Genomic DNA, 27,804 nt, shown 5'->3' on the forward strand with positions numbered 1-27,804 from the left:
AATGAGCTGAGATCCGGCCACTGCACTCCAGCCCGGGTGACAGAGCGAGACTCCGTCTCAAAAAAAAAAAAAAAAAAAAAAAAAAAAAAAAAAAAAAAAAAAAGTGCAGACTGGAAAAGATTGTGAAAGGGAAGTTTGGCATTTATGCTGAAAGTAGAGATGTTTTAGGCATAAGAGTGATGTGATCATATTTGCATTTTTATCAGAGAATAGCATGATGTTTTGGGGTTTTGGTGAGGATCTGAGAGAGGCAGCAGGTAGAATATTCTAAGGAAGCTCTCATACTAATTCAGAGGGAAAGGACACCAGCCCAAAAGTTATGGGTTTGTTTGTTGTTTAGTGGAGAAGTCAGGAAATTAAGTGGACACGTCATGTCCTCTGAGAACACTTTCCCAACCACCCTACACATCTGGGCTTTGTCCCTTTATTTTGTTTCATAGCATGCTCACAACCATCACACACTTGGTCAGAATTTCATATTTAGTTATTAGGTACCTTGACGGCAATGGTGATCTGGTTCTTATTTACCAGTTTAGGACTTAGCAGTACTGTATAGGCACCCAGTATTTGTTGAATAAATGAAACCCAACTCTCTGAGCCTTTTCAAGCAGATTCTTACACTCTCCTTGCTGCTAGCAAATGGAAAATTGCCTTACTGACATCCACAGCATACACACCAGAGGAGCCCAAGAGTGGTGGCTAGACCAGCAGCAGCTGTATCAACTGGGAACTGCTTACAAAAGCAGTCTTGGTACCTACGCCAGACCTATGGAATCACAAACACTGCAGTTGAAAGCCCAGGAATTGGTGTTTTAACAAGATTTCCACATCATTCTGATGCAAGCTAAAGTTTGAGAGCTTTAGATGATATATTCTGTTCCAGTAATAACTTGTCTTTGCAAAGAGATCATGCATCCTAAGTTCTTTTACTGTGCTTTAAATCTAGTTTTGGTGCTCGATAGCCCCAAATCTGTAAGCATGTGTCTTAGTTTTGGCTGCTGTAACAAGATACCATAACTAGGTGGCTTACAAGCAACAGAAATTTACTTCTCGCAGTTCTTGATGCTGGATGTCCGAGATCAACCAGGGTGCTATCATGGTTGAGTTTGGCGAGGGCTCCTCTTTCAAGGTCCAGAGTGTTGACTTCCTGTGGTATTCTCACATGGAAAAAAGAGGGCAAGAGAGCTCTCTGGAATCCCTTTTATAAGAGAATTAATCCCATTAATGAGGGATTTGTCATCTCCCAAAGCCTCCACTTCCTAATACCATCACATTAGGGGTTAGGATTTCAACATATGAATTTGGAGGGGGACACAAACATTTCATTCATTGCAGTAAGGTTATATAGGATGAGAATGGTGTGAAATGAGGACTTCTTTAGTTGTTCTGGTAAAAAATGCAATAATCAATACTTATATAGTTATAAAAGATCTCCATGCTTATAACTTTATTTCATGAACAAGTACTTGTTTCATGGAACCAACCCAATGACTCTCCTGGGAAGTACAATAGACCACACCCCTCTTTAAGGGTACGGTTCTGACATGCAATGAACAGAGACGCAGCAGGTTGGAGCAGATTGCCATATTGTCATTCTATGGGTTTCTTTGGTCTAATTCTCTAATAAATGACAATGTGTCGGTTGCTGGGTTGGAATCAGTAATATTTCATCAAAATTTATCCTTGATTGATTTTATTTCTGCCAGAATTCCTGCTCAAGTCCAGCATTGGGCCTTCAGTCATCCAGGCCAGCAGGGTATCCTAATTTCAATCTGAGTTAAGGTCTTAATAAAAATGCTACCAAGATGGACACAATTTTTTTATTAAGTCAAACAAAAATGATAATGTCAGTGACAACATGCTTGTCTCATGCAACAGTGACAGTAAGTCACTCTAGGAGGGCTTACACATACATACACACACACACACACACACACACATATACACACACAAATCCTCTTGCTCAGTTTTTTGCATTCTTAGTATTGTAATCATTTCTTGTTCTACTATGTCCCACCTTCACAGAATATACATTATACAGCCCAAGCATACTGATTTTCACTTCATGAATCTATAAACCCTATAATTCTTACCCAGAACCTTGCAGTTTAACCTGTCTTTGGAGGAATGATTTAATAACAGAGACTTGTAATGAGAGCTCTTATCACTAAAATGTCACTGTATTTACAAAATATACTACAGGGCACTTACTAATATACTATAAAGTGCTATCATAAATCATTTAGCCTAGGCTACCCTTTTAAAAATACATTAATAAAATAGAAATAGTTCAGTATCCCTGACTTTAAAAACATCTATTCTTTCTACTCTGAAATATTGTGAGTGCTCTCAGTTGCTATTACTTCATGGTGTCTTTCTCATGTTTAACACTCTCTTAATAGCCTTAACCAAACATTCATTTAAAAATAGCCTACTGTACAGTTTTACTATATTAATAGATAACGATACAATATGTGGGGAGTTAAGGAGGTGAAGAAAGGCAGGAAACTACTATTCACTGAATAAATAATAAGTATGTTAATAATGACAATACTTCCATTTACTATTATCTAATGCGTGATAAGAACAATCTTGCTTGCCTCTTGTAGGCAGGATGCTAAGTAGATATTAAGTACCCACAGGAGACTTGCGAGGTAGGTGTTATGATCTGCAGTTCATAGGACAGGAAACGAAGGCAAAAGACAAATCAGAATAAGAGTGGAAATGGAAAAAGAACTGTGTTTTAATTACCTTTTAATTTGTTATTTCCCCCAACTCCGGAATATTCTGTATTCTTAGTTGGAATACATAAGGTATAATAAGATAAGTGACCTGCCCAAAGCAACACAGCTCATTGGTGACTAAGAGCAGATTTAAACTCTATTCTGTTTGATTCTAAAATTCATGTACATTCTACTGTGCTGAGCAACCTCTCACTCATGTTTTGGGTATAGAGAATGAGGAGTTTTCTTTTGCCCTTTGAATGAATGGGAAAATGATTAAATGACCTTAAGTCAGTGGCAAGAAGATATCTTTCCAATGTATTTTCTGAGTATAGTCAGAGAACTCTGAGATATATAATCTCAGAAGAATCAGAGAGAATGTTTTGAAAAAAGAATTCCTAATAAATTTTCCAAAGAGCGGGGAAAGCATTTGTTCTTCCATGACATCTTTGAAAGCAGAGAGACAAGCAATCACAAGCACTGGCATCGTGAACCTAGACATTCAACTCTCTGCTGCTTACCAGAAACTCCCTTTTAATATCCACATTTTCATTCTTCAGGCAAGAAGACAGAATAGTCTGGGGTAGAGGAGAACAGCAAATTCAAAAGAGCTTTTTAAAACACAGTTCTTTCTCCACTTCCATGCTTATCTTGATTCTTCTCAACCATTGTGCAGACTCAGATAACCTTAAACCTTTGATTTTCAAAATTATTGCAATCAGACCCTGTTGGGAGCAGGCCCCCCAAAATCTGGCCGTAAACTAGCCCTAAGATTGGCCATAAACAAAATCTCTGCAGCACTGTAACATGTTCATAATGGCCTTAACCTTCCCCCACACTGGAAGGTTGTGAGTTTACAGGAATGAGGGCAATGAACACCTGGCCCACCCAGGGCAGAAAACCGATTAAAGGTATTCTTAAGCCACAAACAATAGCATGAGCGATTTAGGCTTTAAGGACATGCTCCTGCTGCAGTTAACTAGTCCAACCTATTCCTTTAATTCGGCCCATCCCTTCGTTTCCCATAAGGGATACTTTTAGTTAATTTAATATCTATAGAAACAATGTTAATTACTGGCTTGCTGTTAATAAATATGTGGGTAAATCTCTGTTTGGGGCTCTCAGCTCTGAAGGCTGTGAGACCCCTGATTTCCCACTTCACACCTCTATATTTCTGTGTGTGTGTCTTTAATTCCTCTAGCGCTGCTGGGTCAGGATCTCCCCGACCAAGCTGGTCTCAGCAAGGCCCTAATGATATTTTGACCATTAATGTTTCTTTCTTTGAAAAACAAAGAAAACCAAACGTTAACTGCTTCCTAACAAAAAGACAAAACTTTTAAAACACTCTTGCCAAAAAATCAAATCTGATTCTGACCAAATCTTTAGCACTATCCACCAATATTAAGACATGTAAGGGATAGAGGTACATGTTAAATGATAAAAAGAACAAACTCAGGAAAATGCAGACTATGAGACACTCTATGGAACAAAAGACCCAGTTTCTTCAACAAGTATATCACAAGAAATAAAAAAAGGGATGAAAAAGAGACAGAGTCTCACTCTGTCTCCCAGGCTGGAGTGTAATGGCACAAACTTGGCTCACGGCAACCTCCACCTCCTGGGTTCAAGCGATGAGTAGCTGGGACTACAGGCATGCACTGCCACACCCAGCTAATTTTTGTATTTTTAGTAGACACGGGGTTTCACCATGTTGGCCAGGCTGATCTCAAACTCCTGACCTCAAGTGATCCACTTGCCTCGGCCTCCGAAAGTGCTGGGATTACAGGTGTGAGCCCCACACCCGACCAGAAACTTTTACATTAAAAGAGACTTATCAGCTAGTTGCAATGTATCAACATTATTTATTTAGATACTAATTGAAACTTTAGAAAGAAGTTATGAGAATATTGACAGAACATTTGATGACATTATGGGATTTGTGTTAATTATTTTAGATATGTTTATGGAATACTGGAAATGTTTTTTAAAAGAGTCAAAGTTCTTAAAATTATATACTGCAGTATTTATCCATGAAGTTATATGCTTTCTGGTACTCTAAAAATAATAATAATAATTTTGCTGGGCTGCAGTGGCTCATTCCTGTAGTCCCAGCACTTTGGGAGTCCCAGTCAGGCAGATCATTTGAGCCCAGGAGTTCAAAACCAGCCTGGGCAACAGGATGAAACCCCGTCTCTACAAAAAATACAAAAATTAGCTGGGTGTGGTGGCACGTGCTTGTAGTTTCAGCTACTCAGGAGGCTGAAGTGGAAGGATTACCTGAGCCCAGGAAGTTGAGGCTGCAGTGAGCCATGATTGTTTGGAGACCCTGTCTCCAAAAATAAAAACAAATAAATAAAATTTAATAAATAGAGGTAAAAACAGTAGAGGGAAGTATAGATGAAATATTCTGTGTGGTGATGATTATTGAAGTCAAATCACAAGTAGTATATGAGAGATCATATTATTCATTATTTCCTCCATTTGTATATGTCTGAAATATTTAGTAACACAGTTTTTTTAAGTTTATTTTAATCTAATATAAAATCAACCTGTAACTTATTGTGTGTTTCACATGAACTGGATAGTGCTCTGAAGGTTAAAAGATGTTAAAATCTCACCAGAGATAGGACATATAAATACATGCAATAATTTACAACTTAGTTTCCTGAGTGAATTCTAGTATACTATTTTACTATCTTAAGAAGACTAAGAAAATTATTCCCCTAAAGTTATACAGACCACCTGCCACTCCAAGTTACTTCTCAATTGACTGAAGTAGCATCAACTCAGCGTGACTAACCTGGTTATCTCATTTTCTAAATATATTAGTTAGTATTTGATAGGGAAAACCTTCCAAAATAGATAGTGTTCTGTGTGAGATTTGGAGATTTAAAAATAGATTCTCTTTAATTGTTATAAAACCTTACTGCTATGAACTCAATTGTGTCCCCTCATAATTCATGTTGACACCCTAGCCCCTAATGTGACTATATTTGGAGTAAGGAAGTAATTATTGTTAAATGAGATCATAAGGGTGGATCCCTGATAGGACAAGTAGCTTTCCAATAAGGTATACCACAGAGCTCCCTAGCTCTGTCTGCATCTGTAAGAACCCAGTGAGAAGGAGGCCATCCGAAATATAGGAAAGGAGACCTAACCAGAAATTGAATCCACTGGCCCCTTAATCTAGACTTTCCTCCTTCCAGAAATGGTAAGAAAATAACTTGCTATTGTTGAACCAAGTAGTGTATGGTATTTGCTATGCCAGCATGAGCTAACTGTGATGCTTGGTGTGTATAATAATCACCTCTAGAGATCATTAAAAAGAAATGAAAAAGAAACTATAAATTTATAATTGTAAATTCAGATACTTGGATTCCACCAGGTCCCACCCAAGCATCTGTAGTTGTAAGAGGCTCATAGGTGATTATGGTGCCCCTAAGAGATGGTATTTATACTCATACCCCATACCAAGTAGGTGTGGGAAACTGCAACAGAGGGAAGAGTCTCGGTCCTTGTGCTGTTCTGCCCCTGCTCCCCTGCTCCCCTTCCCTGCTTCACTCTGCATTCCCAGCAAAGCAAGTGGAATGGCATTCTTTTCTCTTTCCAAATCAGATGGCCAATTTAATAATGTTTAAAGAACTTTTCCAGCCAAAGCAGCTATGGAGCCCAAAATGTTCTCACTAAGTGGAAATGTCTGTGAAGGTTTCTGTAGTACTTTATGCACAACACTTTGTATCAGCCATCCCCAAGAGAGCAGAACTGCACTCTTAGCTCATGTGCTATTGATTGATAAATGTATGTACAGAAACTTGTAGATTCCTGCATCTGAATAGAACAATCAAGCTTTGTGGGCGTAGAAAAATGGGTCTGTGTTTCATTTTAATCATTTTCACTAGTAATACTCCAGACTACTGTCCCATTGAATCAGTGGTTCATTAAAGAAGCTAGATTTACGAAGTTAGAACTAGAAATTCCCCATAATTTTAAATTACAAAATAATTCAAACATATAAAAAATGTAAAAGTCAATAAAGCACTAATGCATCTACTGATAAAAAAAAAACGCATGCTATCATAGTTAAAATCTTCATTTAAGTGAACTTATTTTGTACAATTTTTATATAATTACATTAATGAATTTTAAGTATAAATTCAGGTACATTTTGACAAATATATACTGTCATATAAAGACCACCACAGTTGTTATATAGATTATTTGTATCACTTCCAAATGTTCCCTCCTTTCTCTTTGCAGTCAATTCCCTCTCATTTCTCCTAGCTCCTGGCAACCACTAATCTGCTTTAAATGAAATGGCAAGTCATAAAATTTTCACAAGTCAAGAAAATTTTTACAAACTATTTGTCTGTTTTATACCTAAAAAATAACTCTTATAACTCAATTAGATAAATAGCCCATGAAAAAATATTTTCAAATGATTCTAATAAACACTTTTCCAAAGAAGATATATAAACAATAAATGAAAAGATATTTAGCATCACTAGTCATTAGGCAAATACCTATTGAAATCACAATGAGGTATCACCAAGTCCATTCTACTAGCTAAATTCTAAAAATCTGACAATACCAAGTTTGCATGAATATGGAGAAACTGTAACAAGGCTGGTGGTAATGTAAAATTGTGCACTTTGAAAATTTTCATTATTTTTATGAAGCAAAACTTATCATAAGACCCAGCAATCCCACTCCTGAGAACTAAGAAACCGCCTGTACATAAACTTGTATTTGAAGGTTTATAGCAGTTTGTCAAATCTCTTTATTTAAAACAAAAAAGTAAAACCACCACATTATAGATGCAAATGAAGGCAATTCCTCTATGTAGTTCTGTTTCCATTCTCTTTTCAGAGATAACCACTATCCTGAAGTTGATGTGTTTTCTTTTTACAAGGGAGTTTATTCTGTTACTATACATGCATGCTTCCATGAAAAAGTAGGATTATTTTAGAAAAAATATGTCTAAATTATATAATTTTGGATGTAGCCTTTAATAAATTGCTTTATTAATGTAACAGCATTATTATTATTATTTTATTATTATACTTTAAGTTCTAGGGTACATTTGCACAATGTGCAGGTTTGTTACATGTGTATACATGTGCCATGTTGGTGTGCTGTACCCATTAACTCGTCATTTACATTAGGTATATCTCCTAATGCTATCCCTCTTCCCCCGTCATCCCCACAATAGGCCCTGGTGTGTGATGTTCCCCTTCTTATGTCCAAGTGATCTCATTGTTCACTTCCCACCTATGAGTGAGAACATGCGGTGTTTGGTTTTCCATTCTTGCAATAGTTTGCTGAGAATGATGGTTTCCAGCTGCATCCATGTCCCTACAAAGGACACAAACTCATCCTTTTTTTATGGCTGCATAGTATTCCATGGTGTATATGTGCCACGTTTTCTTAATCCAGTCTGTCAAACTGATGGACATTTGGGTTGATTCCAAGTCTTTGCTACTGTGAATAGTGCCGCAATAAACATACATGTGCATGTGTCTTTATAGCAGCATGACTTATAATCCTTTGGGTATATACCCAGTAATGGGATGGCTGGGTCAAATGGTTCTAGTTCTAGATCCTTAAGAAATCCCCACACTGTTTTCCACAATGGCTGAACTAGTTTACAGTCCCACCAACAGTGTGAAAGTGTTCCTATTTCTCCACATCCTCTCCAGCACCTGTTGTTTCCTGACTTTTTAGTGATTGCCATTCTAACTGGTGTGAGATGGTATCTCATTGCGGTTTTGATTTGCATTTCTCTGATGGCGAGAGATGATGAGCATTTTTTCATGTGTCCATTGGCTATATAAATGTCTTCTTTTGAGAAGTATCTGTTCATATCATTTGCCCACGTTATGATGGGGTTGTTTGTTTTTTTCTTATAAATTTGTTTGAGTTCTTTGTAGGTTCTGGATATTAGCCCTTTGTCAGATGAGTAGATTGCAAAAATATTCTCCCATTCTGTAGGTTGCCTGTTCACTCTGATGGTGGTTTCTTTTGCTGTGAAGAAGCTCTTTAGTTTAATTAGATCCCATTTGTCAATTTTGGCTTTTGTTGCCATTGCTTTTGGTGTTTTAGACATGAAGTCCTTGCCCATACCTATGTCCTGAATGGTATTACCTAGGTTTTCTTCTAGGGTTTTTTTGGTATTAGGTCTAACATTTAATTCTCTAATCCATCTTGAATTAATTTTCATATAAAGAGTAAGGAAAGGATCCAGTTTCAGCTTTCTACTTATGGCTAGCCAATTTTCCCAGCACCATTTATTAAATAGGGAATCCTTTCCCCATGTCTTGTTTTTGTCAGGTTTGTCAAAGATCGGATGGCTGTAGATGTGTGGTATTATTTCTGAGGGCTCTGTTCTGTTCCATTGGTCTATATCTTGTAACAGCATTATTTTTAGATTTATCTATGTTTCAGTGTAGCTCTAGTTCATTCATACTTATTACCATATAGTAGTTCATGGTATAAATACATGATATGTATGCAATTTTCTATTAATGGACATTTAGATTGTTGCAAAATTCTTTGCTATTACAAACAATGTTTCAAGGTGCAAGAATGTTCACATTTTCTTGTCTGTGTGAAAGTCTCAGTATATCTCTAGAAATGGTTATAGGATATGCATATATTCATGGCTATTAAATATTACCACATTTCTCTTCAAAGTGGTTGTGCTGGATATTTGTCATCTGTCCTTTGTGACAATGTCCATCCTTTTCCACACTGCTCTGCAACCCCAGAGACTAACCTTTATGAACTTAGTTCCCATTACTTCAGGTTTCTATTGGGTTTGGCCAATGGGAAGTAGATATTAGAGGGCAGAAGTTGGAGAGAAGTAAGTTCCCTACCTGGTGGGATGTGGTTTATCAGTCTTGGAAGTCTTCTATAAGGATCATAGTGTCAGCTGGATGGCTATTTATAATAAGGATGGCTGTCTGTGTCATTATCCTTCAGGCCTAAAGGTAGTAACAGCTTCCTGCAATTACTAACCCTATGGTGCTTCAACATCCCTTGTCAACTCGTATCCCTTACTCTCAGCTTTGTAAATAGTCTAGTCATTAAACTCTCTTCAGTTACTTCTTTGAAGTGTGACATCTGTTTCCTGCTGGGACCCTGACCAATATGGTGATTTTCCAATTTACATATCCACTTATGAGAATTCCTGTTTCATCCTTGCCAATACTTGATATTAACATATTTGTTGATTTTTGACAATTGGATGAGTGTGAAATGAAAAATCATGATAATCTTAAAGTGAATTTCCTGATTAGTATAAGTACAGCATTTTTCACATTTACATTGGCCACTTAGATTTCTTCCTCAGGGAATTTTCTGTTCATCTTCATTTATCATATCTTATTGAATTGTTGATCTAATTGATTTGTAGGAATTTTGTAGATGTCCTGAAAACTAATACTGTATCAATTATGAATGTTGAAAATATCTCTCCATAGTTTGTGGCTTTAAAAAAATTATTATGGAAGCTTCTGTAGTGCAAAATTTTAAATTAAGTCATTTATCAATATTGATATATTTTAGCTTGCTTAGGAAATATTTTCATTCTCCATATCATTAAATTCCTCTCCTATTTTTTTCTACGTTACATTTTTTTCCTCATGTATTTTATGCATCAGGAGTTTATTTTTGTTTATGGTATGTTGATATAATGTTATTATCTTCCATATGGATAGCCAATTGTCCCCAAAGCTTTCCATGAATGGCCTATACATTTCTCATTAAACTGTATTGCCAAATTTGTCATTTCACAAGTTTCTTATGTGCATTGGTCTGTTTCTTTGCTCCACACTTTATTCCATTTTTATTTGACACTAGACCAGTATCAGAAAGCATGAATCATTCTAGCTGTATAGGTTTCTCCTAGTAAGAATGCTTTCATTTTATTCTTCCTTAAGTTGTTTTTTATTACTTTTGGCCATTTATTTTTTTCACGTGAATTTTAGAATAAGCTGGCTAAATTCTTCAAACATAAGCATTTTTAAAATTATTTTTTATCAGAAGTACATTAAATCCTTAGATTAAATCTGGAGCTGGCTTCCCTAATATTGACTCTTCTTATCCATTCATGGATGTAGTGTGTGTGCACACATATGCATGTGTGCATGTATGTATATTTATATGTATACATGCGTGTGTGTGTATATATGTATATGCGTATATCCCTCATTTACCTCTCAAGTTTGAGAACTTTTTCCATAGAGATTTTGGATGTGTTTTGTTAGATTTATTCCTGAATACCCCAGCTCAAGCAGATTTATTATTCAATACCTTAGCTTAAGCTTGTCCAACCCATGGCTTGCAGGCTATATGTGACCCAGGATGGCTTTGAATGTGGACCAATAAAATTTATAAAGCTTAAAACATTATGAGCTTTTTTTGTGATTTTCTTTTTTAGCTCATCAGCTATCATTAGTATTAGTGTATTTTATGTGTGGTCCAAGACAATTCTTCTTCTTCCAAAGTGGCCCAGGGAAGCCAAAAGACTGGACACCCCTGCCTTAGATGTTTATGTTACTCTTGAGGATGAGACCATTAAATTCTCTAATTGGTTGTTGCTGTTACGTAGAAATGCTAAGCATCAAAAATTCTATTTTGAAATTTATTTCCGCAAATTTTTTTAACACTAGTAGTGCTGATTCAAATTTTTTTAAATTAATTTTATTTATAAATAATCATATCACTTGAAACAAAATTTAATTTTATTTCATCCTTTATAATTCTTATACCCCATCTTTAAAAAATTTTTCCTTCTTTTTCTGTCATATTACATTGTCTGAACTCTTTAATAAAATGTTGAATAGTAGGAGTAAAAGCAGATATCCTTGTACTAGCCCTGACTTTAGAGAATGCTTCTAACCTCTCACCATTAAATATGATATTCCTTTCAATGCATTGTCAGATACCATTTGTAAGGTTAAGGAAGGTTTTTGTTTTAACAGACTGCTAAAAATTTGTATCATGAATTGGGATTGAGTTTTTTACATATTTTTCTACATTTATTTATCATTTTGGTTTGAATGAACTCAGTTAATATTGTCTCATATGAATTATATTAATATATTGAAATTAAACTATTCTTTCACTGATTACGAACATGGTTTAGTATTTTTGATGTGCTATTTTTTTTTTTTAATCTATGATCATAAGTGGGATTGGTCTACAATGTTCTTTTCTTATATTGTCCTACAAATGTTTAGTAGTAAATAATTTTGGATGGAAGGTGGGGGTATAGGAGTTGCTTATAAGATATTTTTTATTACTTTTTGTTATTTGAAGCTTTACTGAATCTAGATATAGACTTGGTTTAATTTATCTTTCTCAGAATTAAGAGGGCTTTTCAATATGTTGATTCATATCTTTCACTAATTCTAAGATATTTTTTGCCATTATGTGAGCTGAGCCTACTCTTTTACCACATTTTCTGTCTGTTCTCCTTTTAGAATTCCATTTTTGGTTATTCTTATTCCATCCTGCAGGCTTTTTGACATATCATTTGTCACATTTCTTTATGTACTAAATTCTAGTTAATTGTTCAGGTCTATTTTCCAATTCACAAATTTTTCATTCAGCTGTGTCATTTCAATGTCCTTTTTCATTAATAGAAAATCTCTTTTAAAATATTCTATTTATTTTTCATGGTGATCTGTTCATTGTATGTATTCTATGTTTTTTCTTCTTAAAAATTTTAAAAATATAATTAGGTTCATGATTTTCAGATTTCTCTATTTTCTTCTAGCACTCTTAGTTTGTTTTCTGTGTTTTCTGACTTGCTGCCATGGTCTATTCTTATTTCACACAGTTGTATTTTCGAAGAAAGTCCAGCAGAAAAATATTTGCCACAGCATCCCTACAGATTTATGTTTTCTTTTATACCCCATTAGGGGAACTACCAGCCAAAGATCTTTTTTGTGTGTTCATTTCACAAATCTGGAGTCCCACCTTGTATTAGTCCATTTGCACGCTGCTGATAAAGACATAGCTGAGACTGGGAAGAGAAAGAGGTTTAATTGGACTTATAGTTTCGACATGGCTGGGGAGGCCTCAGAATCATGGTGGGAGACAAAAAGCACTTGTTAACATGGTGGCCCCAAGAAAAAATGAGGAAAAGCAAAAAGCAAAAACCCCTGATAAAACCATCAGATCTCATGAGACTTATTCACTACCACTAGAGCAGTATGGGGAAAACCGCCCCCATGATTGAAAATATCTCCCATCAGTTCCTTCCCACAACACATGGAAATTATGGGAGTATAATTGAAGATGAGATTTGGATGGGGACACAGAGCCAAACCATATTACACCCCACATAGGTTGTGAGTAATGTACAGGCTGACTTTGGACACTTGTAATGAGCAGTGTTGTTTCAACATCTCAGACACTCCACATCTTCCTTGGTCCAGAGGGAAGGATTTCTCTAATCCTCCTTTCATGGAGTAGGCAACCCTTCCTAAGTCCTGGCCTTATGTAACAACAACATTTCTACCCCCTTTCCCTGCACAAGTTCCTTGTCATGCCTTTGATCCTGCATGGGAAATGAAATCTCAGGCCTCAGCATTGGGCTTGTGACTAAAACTTATATCACCCCAAAGCTGCCCCAGTGTAGGCTCATATGCTGACTTATCAAGCTTTGAGTTTCCTCTTTGCATCTGAAAATTTCCATTATTCCTTTCAAAGATAGATAGATACAAAGATACAAGATAGATAGATAGATAGATAGACAGACAGACAGACAGAATATTATACAACATATCTACATGTTAGAGGTTATAGGAGGCAGGGCAGTCCACTTTATCTCCTCCTGCCATAGTGCTGGAAGCAGATGTCTGGTGTACTTTTGTCCTCCACTGTTGTCTCTAGCTCTTTTCACTCCTAACCTCTGCCAGGTAAACTGGGCATTTTATTGCTACATAGCCAGTATGGTGAAGGTCCTGGCTAATGATAGGAACTATTAAAAAAAGGAAAAAAAAAAAAAGCTTGCATTTTATTTCCCAAGCTTAGAACTGGACTAAATTATTATAACAGGGACCAACACAACTTTACTATTCTTATTGAATCCTTTAACGTACCACAGCCTTCTCTACCATAGTTAAACACAGATTAGCACTTTGCAAGTCAAGTAGCTTTGGCCCTCTCCTAATCCAACCAGAAGCAGGAAATCCCAGTGTATTCCTAAGATGGTCTGTGAAATTGTCAGTGGTGTTTCAAATACTCACAGGATTAAGATTGTTTGGTTGAATTACAAAAAGCATTTCAGATTTAAAAATATGTTTTTATAAGAAAATAAACACAGTTCAGTTGTATTTAAAATCATAATGTATTTTTATCAAGTACACTCTGTTCCTCCTAAGCATACTCTGTTTTCATTAATTTGTAGTAGGAACCCAGCACAGCATAAACTGGCTTTGCTTCAGATGTCTTTGTTCGTCAGTGGGAAAACAGTCATCAGGATATTCAAAGGGCATGAAAATTTTCAGAAGCACCAAAAGGGACCTTTGTAGTGATTCTAAATTTTCCATGGATTTCCTCTCAATGGTTGTAAATATCCTTGAAAGGCCATAAGAATTGTATCACAGTAGTTCAGGGGGAATGTTTGCTTGTTTCTCAGCTGAGATATTTCTGTAAACAATAGGTCCCCATGAGAAAGCCAGATCCCCAATGTGGCTGATAATAGTTTGCTATATTTGCCAAATTAGAGAGTTTGGCAACGTTATTTTCTCTCTCTGATGGGAACTATTTCTTCTTCCTTTGAGAGAATGAAATTATTTCAGAGTTGTATGTGAAATCAACAAGATGTTCACTTTGGGCCCCACAGTTGAAGAGACCTTTGGGTCATATGTCTTTATTATGCTTCCAGGTCCTGTATTTAATACCTACTGAATTGAAGGTCTGTGGCTAAAGTCAGAAGATGTATGGGTTCTATTTTGAACATTTTGCCTATACGCGACACCATTGATTTTCTTGGCTTCAATGAAATATTCCTAGTTTTATGTTTCCTCTTGAGCGAGTATAAGCATATTCATTTTGAAAGCATCTAGGACAGTATTTACTAAGTCGCATTTTTAGAGAGAGACACTAGTTTAGGCACTTTCACACGCAGTGTATTATTTAATCTGAATCTATTCCTTTTGCAGGAGTGTGAAAGAAACATCAATCCAAGCTGTTATTTTTAATGGCCAATTCCATTATCTCTTCTCCCATAATTTGTCTGCACCTTTTCTTTGCCTCTCATTCCCTAGCGCTAAACTTCTCATTCATACCTTGGTCGGAACACACACATCAAGTGGCTTTGACACTCAGGTGCAATTACCAGTGATGCATTTGCCTCCATGCAAATGTCAGGATGTAGCAGCAGAAAGGTTACCTCCTTGCACTGCAGGGATAATCACTCTGTGAAGTGCCAAACCTCTATTCACTTCATGTCCTTTTCAGATCCAATTCGAGGTTTCTCGCATCCATCACAGAAACTGAGCCCTAAATCTGTGTCTCCTGGGACAGACACACTAATTGGTAATCCCAGGTTTTGTTTTCTCTTAAGGTTCAGGAAGAGATGTTTCCATATGGAAATAGGAGGTGGGTCTGACTTATTGGGACCCATCCTTGCAGGATTTTTAACCATCAGGCTTTAGAGTGGTCAGTCATCTAGTTGACGTCTCAGGGGTTGAAAGTCAGGGGAAAGTGCCATCTGAATTCATTATGACTGTCTGGAATCTCTATCTCTTTCAGCTTGTGAAGGTCTCATCTCTTTGTCCTAATCTTTAATTATCCCATTAAGAAGAACAGGTGAAGCAAGGGGCGCTTCTGGGGTCTTTGGGAGAGAGTGGGAGATAGGAAAACAAAGAGACAGAGGGAGAAGATGAAGAGCATTTGGGCTCTCCTTGTCGCTGCTGTTTTGCTCATCTCACCAGTTTGGAAGAGGGGGTAGGGACACACAAGCTGGCTTTCTCTCCAACGCAGCTGAGGCCTTTATGAAATCACTGCAGAGGCAGGGGCGGCAAGGCACTATTTTTATCTCCAAATTGATTCAGCTGCAGTCGCTGCTGTGCCTCTGACTTCATTGCTTCCCGGCCCTCCCCCTCGCTGTCCCCACTCCCAGCTTAGCCCGATTTGGGGACTTATCTTCAGCTTCCTGCGCCGCGCCCTCCCCCTCCTCCGCGGCCTGGGGCCGGGCCGGGCCGGGCGAGCTCCTGCCGGATACTGATACTGACAGCAGCAGATCGTGCCGCTGGCGCTGACGTCCCACGGAGGCGCGCGGCCAGGCATCCGCGAGCCTCTCCGGGCCGCGCCAGCATCTAATTGTTCACTCTCCAATTTTCCCTGCCCTTGGGACCAGGGTTCCACAAAGAAATTTCATCAATTGAAATGCTGCGCACCTGAACATTTGCCAAATGCGTCCCATCTGACTAAGGTCTAAGCTTTCAAATGTTGTTGCTAGGAAGAAAGGACAGTTACACTCTGGGCTTGTCATCTTCCCTTCCTCCTGGGTTGATGCGGCTCCAGACCGAAGCTCCTGGAGAGACTGGCTCGCCTCAAAAGACTGGAAGAGATTTTCTTGTTTGGGGAGGCAGAGGGACAGGGCAGGTTATGCCACCCACCCTTGTTTTGCCTGTGAGGTTCCGAGTTGCCTCTCTCCTCCCTCTCTTTGAGATGCTGGGAGCTCTTCCAAAGCGGAGTGGTTTTCTGTGTCTCTCCATCCTCTGTGCCTAGAAAACAGGGGACTGGTCTTCAGAAATGTTTGTTACAAGAAGATCAGGGAGTGTAGGCTTATTTTAAGTACCAACAACTTACCATTAGGAAAACAAAAGGATGTGTCAGTGGGCTGAAGATCCGGTGTCCCAGCAACTCCTTGGTTAACTGTCTGAACTCTTTGATTTAACATGGGCCTAACAGCACCCAGAGAAGACAAGTGGCAGGGCTGGTTGAGTAAATGAGTGATGGAGTGATCGTCACTCGGGACGGGCAATGATAGTCTGTCTCTCCCCAAATGTTTTTTGTGTGTCAACGTTGTAGGAATGCTAGACTAGATCAGATTCCACCAGAAGGATTCTATCACCTAATAGGGAAGATGAGATAGAAGCAAATTCAAAATGCAACTTACAAAACAAATACCAAGATAGAATTAAACAGAAGATGTCCAAGGAAGGGCACAAATGGAGGCTTTTAGGATGACCTGACCTATGTACTGGATAATGATAAATGGGTATTATTTGAACATTAAATGATAGTGAAGAACAATTTTCTAGGCCTGTGGTGTGCAACGTGATAGCTACTCTGCATGTGGCCATTTAAATTTAAATTGGTTAAAGTGGAATAAAAAATTCACCTCTTCAGTCACACTAGTCAGTACTCAAGTACTTGATAGCCATGTGTGGCTAGTGGTTACTGTATTGGAGAGTGCATATCAGTTTTATCATTGCAGAAAGTTCTCCTGAATAGTGCTGCTTTAGAGGAAGAAAACAGCATGAACAAAGGCACTGAGGTAGGAAAACTCAGGATAAGTAGAAGGATCACTCAGTAGCTTGGAGTGAGTGGAACAGCAGATGAATAAAAGGAAGCAATCAGAAATCAGGGGACCAGAGGAAGCAGGCTACCAGATATGAGGTTCAAACATTAAATGTATTTTGCAGGTAATAGGAATCTTTGAAGGTCTGAAAGCAGAAAAATGACATGATGAGAGCTACGCTTCTGAAATATAAATATGAATACCAAATATAAGAGAGTTGTTTGAGTGTCTTTTAGTTTTCAGAATCTGTACACACCCATTATCTTGTTTAGTTCTCAAAACAAGCCTGGGAATAGGCAGAACAAATATAGGGGGAAAAGCTTCCTAGGGCTTGTGTGACCTGACCAATGTCACTAGGGAGACAGAAAAATACTGAAAAGAGTCACAAACAACACAAAATTCTTCCAGCTGTGAAAGACAACCTCATTCCTCCACCACATTGCCCCATTGGTGAATTTTCCTTTTTATAACAGGAGCTCCTGATACACATTACATTCCCTTCCAAGAGTTGAATTACAGTATTAGATTACTGATAACCCTGAAGAGGAGGCAAAAGGCCTTGTGACAAAGTGGCTTCAAATTTGACATCCGTAAGACCCAATCACAACAACAAATTGGAACCATTTAAAAGAAAAGCCTAAGGAGGATTTACTGTCCCCACCAAGGCCGCCTTAGGCTGTGTGCACGGCGCCCCCTGGAGTTGATCACTCATAGAAGCCCAGATCATCACCAGCGAGAGAAGAAAGCAGGTCTCATCTAAACGCAGAGGGAAAGATAGAGCTGAGAGAAGCTTCTGGTCCCTTAACAGAGCAGCCTGGGCCTGCCTGGGAACAGTATTAAAAAGAAAACATGGTGCAGGCATTCCAGAAGAGAAAAGCTTGGAGATGCTCAAATCATACTTCATGGTTGACTTTGAACTCTGTGCTTGGGAAGATGAGCGTGAATCTGGCCATCAGACCAACTTAAGATTGCTTTCTAGCCTCTGCATTCTAGCAGAGATAAGCTAATTAATTGCTCTGACTCTAAATGTTATCATTTATAAAAATCTATAAAATAAATATCAGGATTGTTGAGAGAATTCAATGTGAGATGTATGATGTGTACAACATGCGAAGTGGTACAGTACGTACCCAATACACCTAATTTTTAACTCCCCCGAAGACAGGTGTATGCTTTTTAAAACATACGTAAAAAAGCAAATGGGATCTTGCGGTTCCAGACCAGAAAAGTAAAGAACATTTATCAGATTGCAATATAGTTTGTATTTCAGTTCCCCAGGAATTATTATCCCTCTGTCGGAAAAAACCAAAATTTTTTTCCACCTCCCTAGTGAGAAACAGTAAATTCACACACAGAATATTGTCTGTTTCCTTGCCATCCGTCCAGCTGTGAAGCCGAAATACAAACTGAGTTCAGGCTTCTGAGAGACGGTTTATATGGATTTAGTAAGGTGCAAATCCCGACCCAAAGGTAAAGTTTGATTTTTGTCACTGATAAAAATGCACTGCTTCAGGCCTAAACTTCTGTCTCTTCCTGCTTTTAATCCTGCTTTCTTTCAAAACGCCAATTAGTGGAGCAAATTTTACCGGTCACCTCATTCCCTATATGTTATTACCTCATTTATACAGTTTGGCAATATATTCTGGATATAAATAAGCTACAAATATTTATAGGGCAGGTCCCTCTTCGAGTTGCACCATGTAACAATCAGAGCATAAAATGTCAAGAAGTCCTAACTATTTTTCTTTCTTGGTTTCTTCTATTTGGGAAAAGGTTTTCTTCTAATGTGCATCAGAACAGCTGCCTCTCCCAATCCCTTAAGTAGCAAAGTAAATGGAAAAAGAACATTCTCAAACAATCCAAATCAAGACCATCGTTTTAAAAGGATTTTTTAAAAATGAAGACGACGATATTTGAAGCAAGAGAAACAAATGCCTTCTAAGGCTTACACTAAATCCCCTAAGGGGTGGGGGTGAGCAGACGTCTTTTCTTCCCCAAAAGCACCTCCAGTGACTTTAAGGATCTTGCTGGCCTAATCCCTTGCTGACCCACACTAGCAAGGAAATAAGAAAGCCTTCGTTTAAAACTGTAGTCATCTTCTTCGAAAGGCAGCTGAGAGCTTTGAATCCTTTTTGTTTCATCATCCTTTTCCTTGCAGCCCCAATTACTCAAGGTACTTCTGAGTTTCTGGCCATTGAAGATTCTTTTCAAATAGAGGTTGAGTGGTCACGGGAGCAACCTTTCCACGGAGCTCGGGTTCTTCGTGCATGAAACAAATGCCTCTTTAGCATACTGTGTTTGAAGGCGTGGGAGCACTTTTTAGGTCGAAATGCAACCTTTTATAGCATTGAGGGTGGGAAGAAAAAAAGAAAAAGAGAGAAAGACAGAGAGGTTCATTTAACCTTTCCGTAATTATGCTTTCAGTATTTTCCTGCTGTTATTCAGTGCACCTCCCCGTATTCTCAGTAGTTCCTCAGTCTGAAGTGTACTGATGAAGGGAGACCACCTTGCCTGGGGCAAGAGAGACCTGGCTTCGCTGAGCTGGAAGTTAGGGTGAGGTGATTCATCACAGGCTGCATCTTTCTGTGTCTCTTAAATTTTCTGCAGAGAATGCCAGATAGGGCTGCATTACATAGTTGTTTTTTGTTTTGTTTTGTTTTGTTTTGTTTTGTTTTTTGAGACAGAGTCTCGCTGTGTCACCCAGGCTGGAGTGCAGTGGCCGGATCTCAGCTCACTGCAAGCTCTGCCTCCCGGGTTTTTACGCCATTCTCCTGCCTCAGCCTCCCGAGTAGCCGGGACTACAGGCGCCCGCCACCTCGCCCGGCTAGTTTTTTGTATTTTTTAGTAGAGACGGGGTTTCACTGTGTTAGCCAGGATGGTCTCGAACTCCTGACCTCGTGATCCGCCCGTCTCGGCCTCCCAAAGTGCTGGGATTACAGGCTTGAGCCACCACGCCCGGCCTACATAGTTTTTAATAATAGAGCCCTTGAAAGCCTCCAAATGAAGGTAGGGTGTGGTTGAGATGAGGACTGCTTGTTTTTGACAAGGAGAATTGTTCCTCCCGCCCCAGCCTCTCGAGTAGCTGGAACTACAGGCACGCAGGAGCCTAATTTTGAAAAATTTTTAATTTTTGTAGAGACAGGGTCTTACTAGGTTACCTAGGCAGGTCTCAAACTCCTGGCCTCAAGTGATCCTTACACCTTGGCCTCCCAAAGCACAGGATTATAGGCATAAGCCACTGCACCTGGCTGCCTTTTTTATAGAGTTGTAATAGGCTGGTAGACGCTGTTATGTAAAGGTAATTCAGACATGGCTCCTGCCCTCAAAAAGTGAATGATCAAGACATTAAGCTTCAATTTTAGATTAAGTAATGACCAGTCTTTGTCCTTTGTCACTTTACTACCAGGGCATCATTGCTTACACTCCGCCCAACATGTGACTCTTTTGTGCACAGCTCCATTTTGAGCCCACCTCAACATTTACCTAGAAGATGCAATGTGGCTATTTTCCTAAATACTAAAATAATTTTGGTATGTATCTAATCTGTTCTCTAACTGGCCAAAGGGTGAGGGGGACAAGAATCTAGCTCTTTCTGTTCCCTTCTTCTAAACTTCCTTTCACTAATGAAATGGTTTTTAGGTGTATTTTTAATGCTTAAAATAAGGAGGAAACAATGATTTGAAAAACTTTTGAAAGTTTTTCAAAAGTTCCCTTTATATTTCTGAGTTAAAAAACAAAAACAAAAGTAAACAAACAAAAAAGATTTCTAAGTTCTGAATACATAAAATGCTGACATGCTGATGCCAGGACAGAGCAACCCACAGTTTCTGGGTTGGAGATTTAATCCCTGAGTCACCACATGCCCTGCTCAGCATGTGCTGGGGGAAGCACACAGTTACTACCCTTGCTCTTCTTTCTTCCCTTGGCTTAGTCCACCAGTGTCTGATATGGTTGTAGTAAGAACTTAGAGTCCCACCTAACCACACCTCATGCAGTAGAATCATCCATGGAAATAATTGTATGTCTAGTAGTTACAATACTAGGCTGACCCATGCTCTTAAACCTGGAACACACACACACACAGTATGGATTAAGAAAAGAGGAGAGGATACGTTAAGGAAAGGGAGGAGTAAGAAGTAAGGTCTCAGCAAGTAGATCTATTAAAAGTGGAAATTAACAATTAGCCGTTAAAGCTATTATTGCGGGTTAAAACAGCACATGTGGCCTAACTCAGAAATCCGTTATTTTATTTTATGGTGTTTCTCTGGAACGTGCATATATCTGAATGATTAGAATACAATGGGCATTAACACTACCATATTCTCATACTAGCTGGAATGTTGACAAAGATGCCCTTACAGGCCCTGATACAGGTATTTGCCCTGACATTGGTATTTAGTGACTTTCTGTCTCCTGGAAAGGGCCAATGGCCCTGCAGTTTTATCCCAAGTTCTCTCTCTTGACTTTATAGAGTTAGGCTGCATATATTTGTGTCCTGCATTCTCTCCTATTTATTAATAGCAGAATGACTTTGGGCAAGTTGCAGTTCCCTCATCTGCAAAATGTAGATAATAGTAGTGCTTACTTTATAAGTTGCTTTGAGCATGAAATGACTCAATACAAGTGACGTGCCAGAATGGTTCCTACCAAATAGTAACTTTTATGTAGTCATCATCCTCATCATGCTCATGTTGCCTCCTCACTGGCAACACCTTCCCACCCTCCTACCTCCGTGGTCTACACCTTGTCATGGCCACCTCCTCCTTTCCGTTCCTCTAATCCTCACAGTACCTGTCCTCAGCGACCAAAGAAATTTGAGATTTTTTTAATACTCATGTATTCTTCTCTTCACTATTTACATTCTTTCTCTGGATAATTTTAGTCTCTCATGCCTTTAAATCTCAAACTTATGTGAAAATTTCCTCATTTATGTTTCTAAATATGTCTTTTACTCCAATATCAGATTCCATATATCCAACTGCTATTAACTATTTCCAAGATGTAACGCAAAAGTCTCAGTCAAAATCTGCATAAGTTGAACTAACAGTTGATGTTCTCCTACACCCTCTCAGCTTCCCAAAGCAGCTCTTCCTGCTCAGAGCCCTAGTAATGATGCTATCATCCCGATCTTCCACAGTCCATGTGACCACCCCCCGCAAGAAAGCACTGAAGTCTCCTTCCTACCTCACATAGTTAAGATACTTCCAGTTATCCACATTTGAGACCTATGAATTTTCTCAGAATGAATGATTTCAAATGAAAATTTGGCAAATTATATAATTGACATATTTAGTTGTTGTTGAAAATGAATTATCTGTTGTAATTTATTCCAATAAGGAAAAAATAAGTCATAACTTGAACATTTGTGAGTATTTGCCCTACTTAGACTTACAATCGTAGTGTTATAAGGATTTGGGCCTCTGCCATCTATTTTGTAGCTTTAAATATCAGTCACTGAACTCAGTGTTGGGGTTACAAAGAAATCCAGACAGACACTTTCTTTAACCACATGATGGCTTCTTGAACAAAGAAGATGTACAAGCAAATTTAATGCACTATTGCGTGGCAAACTCTAAAACAACCAATTATTTAGAAGCATAAAAAGGGCAAACTCAGGGAATGTTAGACCAACATCCCAACAGTATACAAATATTTCCAATTTGGGAAAATTAAAAAGATTTGAGCTGATAATTCAGAGGAACCGTAACTTTCTTATTTTTTCTCTCAGTCTTAAGTTTGTTCACCAGGGAAATTTCTTGTGGTTCATTCTGGCATCTAGTGCATATCCTCCTGAAGTTAAAATTCTTCTTTTTTGCTAAATAGGAGTGGTTATACAGTAGTTAAAAATGTCTCCCTCTAAGCTTGATTTTTTTTAGTACACAATTTTCTTCTGTTGTTATCCCCTGTCTAATTAACTAATCAGGATTGGCCTCCTTCACCACATACTTTTAAGAATGGCTCTGGGTCAGCTATAGTTTAAATCACCCCATGACAAAAACAGCCTTCGTGTTTTTCAGATTGAAATCACTCATACGTTTGAATATTTAATTTTTTCTTCATCCAAATGGTACATTTTTATAAACATATCTAAGCAACTATGTTTGTCCTGCAAGCCAACTCTACTATATAGAACCCAAGGTAATTTAGTGGGTGGGTAGTTCTTAATAAGAACTAGGTGGTTCATTTTGCGTGAACATTATTCTAGCTTTCTTACTGTTTTCGTAATGTTCTTTCCGTTGATATGTTTCCTTTGCATAATGGAAAACAGAGTTAGACATATCATCCCATCCCACCTTATAGACATATTATAATGCCTACCCCTTATGTTTTGGTCCTTTAGTGTGGAGTTAAACCATACTGTAAATTCCTTTACTCTACAGCACAGGTCTGGCTCCTGTGTGCATAGGGCCACTGTCACCAGAAGTCTTCTGTCCTGTTACTTTAAAAATTCCACTCCAAGATCTCCCCTGGCACTGAAGCTTGATGTTACCATTTTATTCCATTTTGTAAGCAGCGATATTCATTCAAACTTCAAAACAATCTTCTAATCCCCCCAAAATTTGTAAGTTCTTACTATGTCAAGGCACTAACCCATATGCTATAATTGCCATCACAAAAGCACTGAGTGCTGAACTTCCATAAAATAACAGGTGTGTTTCAGCGTTACTCCTGCCCCACCTTCACCATCATAGCACTATGATCACAGGGGAATTCTTCTACCTTTAGCAAGAAAGGAGAAATGGCCTCTTCTTTTCTACACTTCTGGATCAAATCAAATTTATGAATTCACTAATGCCCAGCAGATAGAGAAGATGGTACCACAGTTTACATGGGATCTCAGGTATGCAGCAACAGTGGCATTTACTACCAACTGTGCCAGCTGCCCCAGAAGGAGCAGTGTGACTTGGGCAGTTACCCTATGCCAAGAACTATACCAACAGCACCTCTCTTATGTTTAACTAGTGAGAGGGAGGTTTCAGAAAGCGCTTACCCCTTCAATCACAGGAAGAGGCCTATCTGTGCCATTGGAAGTAGAATTATACTTAAAGACAATTTCAAAGCTCACCTTTTTCCTAATCAATTGCATAATGCTCACCCTCAAATCGCAAGTTTGCTCCAATATGTTGCTGCTTCTAAACATTTATAGACATCAGGAACTGAGTTTCAATATAATTCCCCGCAAGACCTTTTGTAATGGAGTGTTAATATTTTTCAAAAGAATAATTCTGGGACATTTCCCAGATCAGCATCTGGCTTTTTCATAGTTCCCTGAGGAGAAGACATACAAGGGGAAACAGTGGAATAATTACATTTATTAACAGTTTATTTTATGCATGATTTTTTTTGCACATCTGCACATAACCCACACTTTCTCAGGTACCAACTGGTTCTGCTTTCTTTTATTTGTCTCTCAGTACCTGACACGAATGACAATACCTAGCAGTGCACCATTCACACATACCCATACATACACATCAGTGAGGATTCAGTAAGATTCAGTTCTATAATGCATATCTGTAGTTTGTTGGGTGGAACTCATTTTTCCAATACATAAACTCTCCTTTTATAATGGAATTATCTTTGGGAACTGTCACTAGTCACACTAATTACAAATGGAGGAACAATTAAATAGGCAGAACATGGGGATGAGTTAAACAGCCCAGACATAGAAATAGAAATACCATGGGGAACAGTAGTTCTCTAGCTCCACCGAGGCACCAAAAGGAAACAAGTGCAACCTTGCAATTGATTGTAAAATGTGGGAAATATGCTGTTTTTCTAGAAAGAGGATCTATAAAATATCTATAAAATGCATTGTGTTCTCAGAAAAGTTTCCTGTCCTTTTATATTATCCTTTAAATAGGTCATTATTGAATTTCAAAAGACATAACGGGAATATAGATGATATTTGGTTATCTAAATCTGGGTAACAGTAAGTTGCATTCTGTGTTTCAACATATAATTTATTAAGTTGCTGGATAACCTTAATGTGAATAAAATTAACTCTTCCCCAGGGCCAAATGTACCCTCATAATGGAGACATATGTAGACATAGACAAATATAATTCAAGACACAATAATGTAAATGACCTAAGTGGGGCATAGATGAACCCTTCTGGAATTCTCTGAAGACAATACTTGGTTGAAATCAGAACAGGAAAAAATTCATGAAGAGGATGGCATATAAGCAGAATTTTGAATCATTGATTGAGATTTCAGTTGGTGGAAATGATGGGAAAATGCAATCCGATTAGGCAAGTTTTAATATCATAGAAGTAAAATGAAAAAAGTAAATGAGTTTGCCTCACCAGAATGTGGGATAATCTTAGAATAAAACACAGGCAAGGCAGTTTGGGATAAACCTGTGTTTAAAAAAAAAAATAAAGATGACACTTTCATATCTGAGCAACTAGCTATATAAAATATAAAGAAGTTATAGAAGGGTGAGTGAAAAGCAAAAAAAAAAAAAATGTATTTAAGTCATAAAATATGTCTGCCAAACTGCAAGGATAATAAGTCCTACTAATGGGAAATATCATTGTTTTATTACATGTATTAATAGATTTGCAGATATAAGTGTCAAGGTGTGAACTGAGAAAGAACTATTCTGTATAAAGGAGGAGATAAAATGCATTTCCATTTTTGAAAAATTCAAGAAAAAAATTCAGAGAAGTCTGAGATTAAGTATGTTTGGAAAGAGGGTCAAAGGAGGGAAAAAATCAAGAAAAGTCAAAAAGAGACGTAAGGATTTAAAAAAGAGAGCTACATCTAACAAGATATTTTTAAGTTATTTTCTCAAGGCCTTGTGATATTGGTAACTTTTACTGTCTCTCCTATATTTAGGACATTCTATGGTGGATGCACAGCAGTGCTGAGTTCTGTATCCACAGGGGCAGAAGTCTTAAGAGAAGTTCTGAAAGCTGGAGTCTGTGACGATTTCACTTTACCCTGCAGAGGAGGACCTTAACCTGCAGGGAAAGAAGTCTGGAGTTCATTGAGCAGATAATGAGATGCCGTTGAAGTTTGGTTTGGTTTTGCTTGTTTATTTTAATCAAATATGTGCTTTAGAAATATACCTCTGGCAGAAATCTAGAAAATATCTTGGAAGGGGAGATTGGGATGGAGAGAGACAGATTATGAGAACATTGAAATAATCTGATCCAGAAGAATTGATAACAAACAAAGTCAAAAGAAATTCGCATACCACTGATGTGAGTAATTTGAAAAATGGGACATCAAAAATGGCTCCTGACAATGAAAATGCAAGCTACCTTCAGTAGTCTTATTGTTAGTAGGGATATTATATTAATACCTATTTTAAAACTTTCTATGAATAAGTTTTATGAATAAGTTCATTAATTAAATTAGAAACTACTATTTTTCATTACAAGAGATAATATTATTATTCAATGAACAATATTATTGTTCATTCAATCATTGTTCATTCAATGAACAAAATTAAGTAAAACAATGCTATCTTAAATTTGATTATAAATATCACTAGAAGCTCATTTTTTTTCTTGTATACACATGTATATTTAGCTCTATTTTCTTAAAAATGCCTAGGAATATTGACAAGCAATAACACTGAGCACTCCAGATCCTTGATCATTGTCTCTCAATACCACTTGCACATCAATAGGAAACAAGATCCAACGTGAAGATGGTTTCCACTGGTCCAAGATGAAATCCTCTAGCAGCAAGCAGCCACACTCAGAATGTGGAGGATTCAGCAAGATGGATGATACATTTTCTCCAACGAATCAATGGCATACACAAAATAAGATCAGGATGCTATTTGTAGGATTAAAAAAAAATTAGGAAATATAATGACTAAATACAATATATGGTCCTCATTTAGATCTAACTAGAACAACCTGACTGTTAAGATTTATCTTTGATACAATCAGGAAGACATTGGATGTTATTAAAATTGGCCCATATTTCTCTTAGGTGTACTGTATCATAATAGGAAGAAGAAGAAGGAGAAAGAAAAATATCCTTCTAAGTTTCACATGTATTCTCAAGTTTTGTTTGTTTGTTTGTTTCTGATGAAATGATAGGATGTCTAGAGTTTGCCTTAAAGTACTCCAGGGAATAAAGTGAAGCAAAATGTGTGTGGAGGTGAGTTGGGGGCAGGATAGAGGAGTGGGAGGGAATCAGCTTAGGAAAATGTTAAAAATTATTTGAAGCTGAGTGATATGTACATGCAATTTATTAAACTGTTTTCTGTAACTTCATGTATGTCTAGAAATTTGCACAAAAAACATGTTCAAAGAAAAGATAACCCTGAGTTTTAAGCTACCAGGTAGACTATTTTAATAACCATATAGCTGATCTCTCCACCTCATGTATCTCCCTATTCAATTCGTTGCCTAAACTGTTACCGTTTTCTTTGTTTTTTGATCATGTGACTTCTCAGCTTCCATAGATTTCACAGGGCTCACATTGCTTGACAGGTTAAGCAGAAACACATATAGGACTTGCCTTTGAAGTCCTTCTTGCTTTTTTTAAATTTTCTTTTTTTTTTTTGAAGTA

At 37.7% G+C, this 27,804-nt stretch overlaps 1 protein-coding gene across 17 annotated transcripts in view; it reads left to right on the forward strand.

Annotated features, from left to right (window-relative positions):
- The window catches only part of LOC139359089 (uncharacterized), a 672,031-nt gene that overhangs the window by 636,361 nt on the left and 7,866 nt on the right, over positions 1 to 27,804 (forward strand). For 11 of the 17 annotated variants that reach the window (XM_071081236.1, XM_071081221.1, XM_071081224.1 and 8 more), the window contains one exon: positions 20,672 to 21,698. In XM_071081236.1, the coding sequence (XP_070937337.1) occupies positions 20,672 to 20,730 (59 nt within the window). In that variant the 3' untranslated portion in view covers positions 20,731 to 21,698. Of the gene's footprint in view, positions 1 to 20,671; positions 21,699 to 26,109; positions 27,391 to 27,804 lie in introns of those variants that run through there. The other 6 variants (XR_011614728.1, XR_011614729.1, XR_011614724.1 and 3 more) reach the window with 1 other exon arrangement.

The sequence above is a fragment of the Macaca nemestrina genome, chromosome 16, assembly GCF_043159975.1.
Source record: "Macaca nemestrina isolate mMacNem1 chromosome 16, mMacNem.hap1, whole genome shotgun sequence".
In the NCBI taxonomy this organism is placed as follows: Eukaryota; Metazoa; Chordata; class Mammalia; order Primates; family Cercopithecidae; genus Macaca; species Macaca nemestrina.